This window comes from Myxine glutinosa, chromosome 7 (genome assembly GCF_964187855.1).
Source record: "Myxine glutinosa chromosome 7, kmMyxGlut1.1, whole genome shotgun sequence".
Classification (NCBI taxonomy): Eukaryota; Metazoa; Chordata; class Myxini; order Myxiniformes; family Myxinidae; genus Myxine; species Myxine glutinosa.
In genome coordinates this window covers 120,261,061-120,270,983 of record NC_136267.1, presented here as the reverse complement: position 1 = coordinate 120,270,983, position 9,923 = coordinate 120,261,061, and the positions used below count along the sequence as shown (strand labels likewise).

The 9,923-nt window shown below is 40.8% G+C and overlaps 1 protein-coding gene across 1 annotated transcript; it reads left to right on the top strand.

Annotated features, from left to right (window-relative positions):
• The first annotated feature begins 287 nt into the window (after nucleotides 1-287).
• LOC137412059 (G-protein coupled receptor 20) lies at nucleotides 288-7,889 on the top strand. The gene is made up of 2 exons (XM_068097313.2): nucleotides 288-424; nucleotides 5,955-7,889. The coding sequence occupies exon 2, from the start codon at nucleotides 5,986-5,988 to the stop codon at nucleotides 6,985-6,987; it is 1,002 nt and encodes a 333-aa protein (XP_067953414.1). The 5' UTR covers nucleotides 288-424; nucleotides 5,955-5,985; the 3' UTR covers nucleotides 6,988-7,889.
• Nucleotides 7,890-9,923: the final 2,034 nt, after the last annotated feature.

Genomic DNA, 9,923 nt, shown 5'->3' with positions numbered 1-9,923 from the left:
AGGGGTCTGAATACTTTCTGGATGCACTGTATATATATATATACATATATATATATATATATATGTACATGATACATGTATATATATTCCATTTGTATACTCTGTGTGTGTGTATATATATATATGTATATATATATATATATATATATATATATATATATATATATATATATATATATATACAATATACATATATATATATATATGCGTGTGTAGATTCTGTTAGCATTCAGCAGATTCTATTGGTATAGATCCCTTTAAGTAACTCCTCCTTTTCTATGGTTGCTGCATTTTGGAAAAGTTTTCATTTTGCACACTTCCTCATTTACAGCATATAAAGGGAATTTAGAGAACATATTTCGCAGAGATTCTGTTTTACGGTATCCAAGACCACCTCAAGGTGAAACCGACCTACACTGCACAGGTAAGAGAAGGATGATTATGAAATAGTAAGATGCTTCGTAATTTGAGAGATGGGCCGACGGGACAGCTAAGAGGTAGCAAACTGGCTTTGTCGTGGTCTAGTCAACTCCGCCACAGAAGGTAGATGGAGGTTATGTTTTCACCCCTTTTTGTCTATCTGTCTGTTTCTGAGCATGATATCTCAAAAAGTAATGGATGGATTACGCCGAAACTTGGTGGGCAGATTGGGTATGTGACAAGGACGAATTCCTCTAATTTTCGTGAAGATCCGGATCCAGATCCGGTCTATCCGTGGGAAACCAAACATAACCTGTTCAGCCTGGTGGAGGTATGCGCTCTATCGAGGGCAGCTCTTATTTGGGTTTGATTCTTACCCCGACTACAAACTTCATTCTGTTGTTTCACATTCAAGGTGTTTTCATGGGAGGTCTAGATTACGAAGGTTTGAAGTAGAAAGTAAGAAGGAAACTTTAAACAAGCCGTGTGCTCTGCGTTGTTTAAAGGACTACTTGGGATACTTAGTGAATGTCAGACAGATCAGATGGAGTTCGTGGAATAGATTAGTTGGGGTTTATGACAGATCAGAAGAGAATCCGAATGTACAACAAAACTGATTATATTAATAGAAGTTAACTACAGAACAGCACTCGGTCGAGCGCATAACCCACCAGGCTGAAGTGTCTAAGTTTTTGATCCCACTGATTGGCCGGATCTGCATCTCCGCAGCGGATTGACCGGACCTGAACAAAAATCGAATCAGCTTGTTCTTGTCAGCTACCCAACTCATGCACCAAGTTTTGTCATAACCCATCCAACTTTTTGAAATATCAGGCTATATATAGATTTTGCTCCTTTCTCTCAATTGTGAAAAATCATTATAAAAATTATTGTATCTGAATCAGGATCTGGATCTTCACCAAAATGGAATCATTTTGTCATGTCACACACCTAACTTGTCCACCAAGGTTTGTCCGAATCTGTCCATAACTTTTTGAGATATCCTGCTCACAGACAGACAGACAAACAGGGGTGAAAACATAACATCCGTCGACCTTCGGTGGTGGAGGTAACAACATAGAGCATTCTTTTCAATTAGTTTGGAGCTCATGGGAGAGCTTTATAAGAGTGAAATGGGAGGTCGATGCAAAGGAGAAAAAGGGACAAGGACAAGGCAGAGATAATCAGGGAATGATATGAGTTCCCATCCAAGAAACCTCAACCTGGAGGAGGCCATTAGACCCATGGAGTCTGCACAATGGTTGTCCGAATTCGAATCCTTTTGAAATGAAACATCACGTACAATTTTAGTCATTGGTGTGACTCGGCCGGGGTTCCAACCGCCAACCTCTCAGAATCAGAGCGGATGCTTTAACCGTTACGCCACCAAGTCTTGAAGAAACAAAAGACAAACAGATAGTACATTATTTAGGAACAAAGCAGAGGGGTCATATGGGCAAATTGAAGAAGCAGGAAAAATAGGAAAGTGTGGACATAGGAAACCGCAAGAGGACAAGATGGAAGAACTAGGTGAAGCACACGAGAAACAAGCAATGGAAGGAAAAGACAATTCCAATCCATTTTTAGGTAGAAAATATCCATGGATTGAAATGAGATGTAGCATGAGATGGTAATGGGTCTCATAACCATGACCGTTACTTGTTGGTGCAGGCATTGTTGGTACTTCCAGTTTTTTTGGTACTTTTGCATCACTGACACATTTTTAGTTTCACAAAACTATCTATAAACATAATATTCGTAAACAAAAGTAATCGGTGGAACGTCGGACTTGCTCATGGACTGTCACACGTTAAAAACTAGAACGACATTCAGTGGAGAGCATACCTCCACCTGGTTGGCCATATCACTCAATGGTGAAGAATCACTTCAAAAATTACACTATCTAGATCCGGATCTTCACCAACATTGAATCGATTAGTCCTTGTCAGACACCCAACCTCTCCACCAAGTTTCGTCCAAATCCGTCCACAACTTTTTGAGATATCCTGCTATGTGTCGTTTTTGGCCTCATCTCCCAATGGTGAAGAATCACTTAAAAAATTAAATAACTCTCATATCCGAATCCATATTCAGATCTTCACCAAAATCGAATCTACTTGGCCTTGTCAGACACCCAACCGGTCCACCAAGTTTCGTCCAAATCCGTCCATAACTTTTTGAGATATCATGCTATGTATCATTTTTGGCCTCATCTTCCAATGGTGAAGAATCACTTTTAAAATTCTACTCGCCGGATCCGAATCCAGATCTTCACCAAAATCTAATCATTTCGTCCTTGTCACATACGCTACATCCACAACTTTTTTAGGCCATGGATGGAATCCGTCCACAACCTTTTGAGATATCTTGTTCAAAAACAAGCGGACAGACCATGTTCTAATCCTTTTAGGGGGAAGGGGGAGGGGGGGAACATAACCTCTAAACCTCCATCCACCTTTGGTGGTGGAGGTAAAAAAAAAAAAAAAAAAAAAAACATGTCACGTGATCGTGCTCAGGGATGATTGCTCCCGAAGGGAGCTGGTGTTTCTCAGTTTTATGGCGGTATAATTATTATCATTAGAGAAGTGCCTATGGGTTTTTGTCATTTACTGATGGTGTGCGGTGGAATGAGGTCCTAAACATTCTTCTTTATGGATAGTGTACAGTGATAGGAAGACTTGACATGTAAACAATTGTAAACAGGCATGCCTTCTTCATCACATTTTTGGTGAAGATCCAGATGCATCACATCACATTTTAAAATATTTTCGGCTGATCCGGCCGAGGATTTGAATCACTGACCTCCCAGAGTCTGAGCAGATGCTCAAAACCATCACGCCACCGGGTTTGGACACACTCCAACGAATGGCATCTGCAGGATGTACATCACATCCTCATGCAATATGTCACATGTTGCTCACTCCAGTCAAATTGACAGTTCATGCACCGCGTTTGCATAAATAACAGGAAGAATAAAGATCGGATTGAGTAGGCACAGACGTAAGGACTCTTAATTCGCCCTCCCAATTCCCATTTTCTTCAAATAAAGAAGGAACTAAGAATGGCAAATAATGATGACGTTGTGAAAATTGAGCAATGTGCTGGTGAAATAACTAATGTTTTTGTCATGTGTTGTAACACTGTGGCTTTGAAATAACAGACATACAAACGACACTGTGCACAAATGAGGATCTGGGTATAAAGGGGTGGGGTCAAAATGATAGAAGTGGTGGGGACCGAATCGAGCGAAATGTCTGGAACATGTTGTTGTGGCTATCGAACATTGAATAACATTGATAATACATGTGGATGTTTACAACTACCTTACTCTTCCTTACACTTTTCAATTTGGTATTGAATAACATTGATAATACATGTGGATGTTTCCAACTACCTTAGCCTTTTCCATTTGGTTTTGGATAACATTGATAATACATGTGGATGTTTCCAACTACCTTACTCTTTTCCATTTGGTTTTGGATAACATTGATAATACATGTGGATGTTTCCAACTACCTTACTCTTTTCCATTTGGTTTTGGATAACATTGATAATACATGTGGATGTTTCCAACTACCTTACACTTTTCCATTTGGTTTTGAATAACATTGATAATACATGTGGATGTTTCCAACTACCTTAGTCTTTTCCATTTGGTTTTGAATAACATTGATAATACATGTGGATGTTTCCAACTACCTTAGTCTTTTCCATTTGGTTTTGAATAACATTGATAATACATGTGGATGTTTCCAACTACCTTAGTCTTTTCCATTTGGTTTTGAATAACATTGATAATACATGTGGATGTTTCCAACTACCTTAGTCTTTTCCATTTGGTTTTGGATAACATTGATAATACATGTGGATGTTTCCAACTACCTTACTCTTTTCCATTTGGTTTTGGATAACATTGATAATACATGTGGATGTTTCCAACTACCTTAGTCTTTTCCATTTGGTTTTGGATAACATTGATAATACATGTGGATGTTTCCAACTACCTTACGCTTTTCCATTTGGTTTTGGATAACATTGATAATACATGTGGATGTTTCCAACTACCTTAGTCTTTTCCATTTGGTTTTGGATAACATTGATAATACATGTGGATGTTTCCAACTACCTTAGTCTTTTCCATTTGGTTTTGGATAACATTGATAATACATGTGGATGTTTCCAACTACCTTACTCTTTTCCATTTGGTTTTGGATAACATTGATAATACATGTGGATGTTTCCAACTACCTTAGCCTTTTCCATTTGGTTTTGGATAACATTGATAATACATGTGGATGTTTCCAACTACCTTACTCTTTTCCATTTGGTTTTGGATAACATTGATAATACATGTGGATGTTTCCAACTACCTTAGTCTTTTCCATTTGGTTTTGGATAACATTGATAATACATGTGGATGTTTCCAACTACCTTACACTTTTCCATTTGGTTTTGGATAACATTGATAATACATGTGGATGTTTCCAACTACCTTACACTTTTCCATTTGGTTTTGGATAACATTGATAATACATGTGGATGTTTCCAACTACCTTAGTCTTTTCCATTTGGTTTTGAATAACATTGATAATACATGTGGATGTTTCCAACTACCTTACACTTTTCCATTTGGTTTTGGATAACATTGATAATACATGTGGATGTTTCCAACTACCTTACACTTTTCCATTTGGTTTTGGATAACATTGATAATACATGTGGATGTTTCCAACTGCCTTAGTCTTTTCCATTTGGTTTTGGATAACATTGATAATACATGTGGATGTTTCCAACTACCTTAGTCTTTTCCATTTGGTTTTGGATAACATTGATAATACATGTGGATGTTTCCAACTACCTTAGTCTTTTCCATTTGGTTTTGGATAACATTGATAATACATGTGGATGTTTCCAACTACCTTAGTCTTTTCCATTTGGTTTTGGATAACATTGATAATACATGTGGATGTTTCCAACTACCTTACACTTTTCCATTTGGTTTTGGATAACATTGATAATACATGTGGATGTTTCCAACTGCCTTAGTCTTTTCCATTTGGTTTTGGATAACATTGATAATACATGTGGATGTTTCCAACTACCTTAGTCTTTTCCATTTGGTTTTGGATAACATTGATAATACATGTGGATGTTCCCAACTACCTTACTCTTTTCCATTTGGTTTTGGATAACATTGATAATACATGTGGATGTTTCCAACTGCCTTCGTCTTTTCCATTTGGTTTTGGATAACATTGATAATACATGTGGATGTTTCCAACTGCCTTAGTCTTTTCCATTTGGTTTTGGATAACATTGATAATACATGTGGATGTTTCCAACTACCTTACTCTTTTCCATTTGGTTTTGGATAACATTGATAATACATGTGGATGTTTCCAACTACCTTACTCTTTTCCATTTGGTTTTGGATAACATTGATAATACATGTGGATGTTTCCAACTACCTTACTCTTTTCCATTTAGTTTATGACCCTGACTAACTCCTTGCTGTTTTCCCTTTGTTGTCGTAGGCTCATCTAACAACTGCCACCTCAAAGGGCCATGGACGGAAACGTCAGCCTGGGATTCCTGAGAAACAGCACGTACCTCATTAAGAAGCAGTACTTGCACAAACTGGCCCATCTGGATGAGGAGCTCTTCACCGAGTACTACTCTCTATGGATCACACTGCTCGTTTTCAGCACACTCGTCAGTGTGGTTGGGCTCGTGGCAAACTCCATCGCCGGTTGGGTGTTTTGCTTCCTCATCAAGAAGAAAACAGCACCGGTGATCTACACCATGAACCTCATACTCACCGACCTCCTCCTCAGCCTGTCTATCCCAGCACGCATCATCATGTACATCAGCAAAGGCAAGTGCGTTTGGTGCTCCTTTGCCCACGTCTTCATATACTTCATCAACATGTATGCCAGCATCTTCTTCCTGACTTGCATCAGTATTGATCGCTACTTGGCCATCATTCATCCGATCTCCTCCAAGAAGTGGCGCCGACCAGCTTACGCCATCGCCGCGAGCGTCTTCACCTGGTTCTTTACCTCGCTGGTCGTGTGCACCGTTCTCACGATGGCCATCAAGTTTGCCTCGTGCTGCTACTTCAAGCTGTTCATGCTCTCCGTGTTTGAGTTCTTCCTGCCACTGATAATCATCACTACGGTCACCTTCAGGATGCGCTATGCACTCCTGCACAACAGCCGGTCGACCGGAAGTGACGACAAAGCACGTCATGCCGCAAACCTTCTTCTCACGGTCTTCGTCATCTTCGTCGTGTGCTTCACACCGTTCCACCTCCGTCAGGTCGTGCTCTACGGACACGAGGGTGTGAGCGAACGGACGGCTCTTATCGCATACCACGTGACTCTCACCTTCAGCACGCTTAACTGCTGCCTTGATCCGATAGTCTACTGCTTTATCAACAAGAATTTCCAACAGGCCTTGATGAAGATTATTCGTCGCGATCAGACAACTGCAGCGACAGACACAGCCATCACTGAGCTTCGGGATGGTTTGAGTACATCCGAGACGGAGAAGGAAACTGCCAAATAATGGATATATTCCCTGATACAGTGATACCTCAACATAGCTTCCGACACCAAATGGTCTCCAAGATGATCTTCATCCACAAATCGAAAACAAATTCAGACTTTCAAAACTATTCACTTAATGCCACATCACATCCAGCAAGACCTGGACTTTTGACTAGTTATACAAGTGCCCTGGTCCATTTTGTTGATATTTCTACCTTTGCAAGATCTTTGGCCAATTATGTTGGCGATTGTGGTGATAATCAATATACAAGTTGTGGTCGTATAAAATTCTGGAAGTACATTTCATTTATGAGAGCTTGCCCCATCCAGAACAGACGCCATCGAATCACACTTCCAAGCTTCCAACACATGGAGGATAAAAGGTCATCGAGTAACTCAGAAGCAGATTGATAGAGAAGGGTACTCCATGAGTCTAGAAACCATGAGTCTCCATGATGTCTCCATGAGTCTTGTTATATAAATAAGGGTCATTTGGTCTTTTGTCACAATCTAGCACCAACATGGAGAATCCTCCACTAATCGTCAATGTCCTCCATCGTCCTCTTCTCAGAGGGTTTCAATTGCTTTACATTTACGTCGTGTGGTTATTCCAATAGTATATTTTAGCAAATTTGAGCATATATTCAAGCATGATGAATTACTCAATATATTACAAATATCAATAAAGGTCTAATTGTACTCAATTCACACTTATGACTTTAGTTTTAGTGTTTAGTTTTAGTCAATCACCGTCGATGATGAAAAAAGTTCAACTCTGTCAAACAAAAGTTAAACTTTGTTACATGGACATGATAACAATGCAGTTCTGACTGAGTTGAGTTGAGTTTTGAGAGAAATCAAATCTGAAACTGTTATTGAGATTCAAATTCTAAAAATACATTATTAAAAAGTTTAAGTTCATTTACTTGTTCTGTCAGTAACATTTCCCTGCCTGTTTAAGTTACCGACACACTTTGCCTTTGTGCCCACAAGAATAATTCTAGATTGCCTTGGTGCCCCCCAAACCCAAAATAAAATGCCTTGGTGCCCCCCCCAAACCCAAAAGAAAATGCCTTGGTGCCCCAAAAAAATTGAAGTCATCAAAGGCAAACATTGCTGTGCCCTCCCTACAGAGTAATTCGACCCCTGTAATATACCATGGTTCTTGAAAGCACGAGTATTATGAAGGCGATTTGTGTTAAACAATAAAGTACTAGCAGAAGTTCCCGGCGTTGCCGGTGGGGGAGGAGGGGGGAGGAGGAGGAGAGGGGGGGGGGGGAAGGGGAGGGAGGGAAGTGGAGGGAAGGGGAGGGAGGGAAGTGGAGGGGAGGAGAGGGAGTGGAGGGAAGGGGTGTGAGGTATGGGGGGAAGGGGGGGAAGGTGGGAGGGAGTAGGAGAAGGGGAGGGGAAAGGAGGGGGGGATGGAAGATGGGAGGAGAGGGGGGAGGAGGGAAAGGGGGAGGAAGGGGGGAAGGGGAGGGGAGGAGGGAGGAGGAGGCAGGGGAAAGGAGGAGGGAGGGGGGAGGAAGGAGAGGAAGGGGGTTCATATATATGCTGGTGGGTGAATGGGGTGAATGTGGCATTCATCACGTTTCTGAGGTAAGTGTGATGCTTATCAGGAAGAAGAAGAAGCCGTACCACAAACTTTGCACACTTCCGGAATTGTTTGATTTATTTGTATTCAAATGTCTGGTGATTGTTTTTTTATTTATTTATGCAAATGTGTCCTCGTATATAACTTTCGTTAATTAAAAAAGGCTTAGATACTATCGAGCGATTTAAATTTTTTTAAAAAAACTACAAAAAAACGAGCTTTTTTTTTTTTCATTGCCTTTATCATAATCAGTCTTCCATGTGTGAACTCGGAGACAAATTCAATTCTTTTCACTTTTACGTTTACGTTTACACATGGTAACCTAACTCGCTCGCTCGCCAGATGAAGATCCTGAATGACTGCAATCAAACAAACGACGTCTTGCTAATGCCACGTCGTGGGCGTGGCCAACATGGCCTCATGCTCCCAGGTGATTGGCTAACTCACTCGCGAGCCTGACAAAGATCCTGAGCGAGCCATAAAAGGTAACCGATAACATGCAAATTGATTTTGCAGGCAGTGATGTATATATGGGGCTGGGGTCTAGTGCCTTCTTCCTTGCAATCTTAAAAATTGTCACGTAATCGCTCTGAGCTGTGGCAGAGGCAGAGGCTGTAATGTTCAGAACCCAATCGGAAATGCGCTAAGTTATGGCTAAAAATATGGATCTAAAGATGAAAGAAAAAAAAAACTCGGCCTCGGACAAACCTTGGACAGACCCCCCCCCCCCCTTACACGCACAGGAGCCTTGACCCCCGTACATTCGCAGAGTGCAAACAACTTGGCATCCTGACCTGGCTCGTTCGTCCAAACTTCATTCTTCAGACGCTGGTGATCAGGCTGCCACTGATAATCCCCACATAATCCCAATGCAGCCTGCGTGGGAGTATAGCCACTGATATATAGTACAGCAGGCACCGTGGAGTATGGCGGCGAGGATGGAACATCACGTGATTGCACCGAGCGAATCAGTGAGCTGCTCTGGCACAGGCTGAGATCAGTGTATGATGTGCCTCGCTGAAATGCGCTAAGTTAAATATGAATTAAAAAATGTGGATCTCGTCATCGGAGATCATTTTTAGGTCGGCCACATCCTTCACAGGCCCAATGGCCAGGTCTATGCCAAAAATAAAGTACGTGAGCCTCTCCGTTTCAGAGTCTATAGGTAACACACACACACACACAAACTGTGTTTTATTTATATAGATAGATTTCATTCAATTTAAATGAACGTTTAAAAGTATAAAGTAAAAACAATTCCAGGTTTTACCACCATTTTATCCAGTGGCTATTGCACCACCTTATCATTCTAACATGTCACAAGAAGGGGCATTCTTGGGGAAAATGCCAGGGGCATAGAA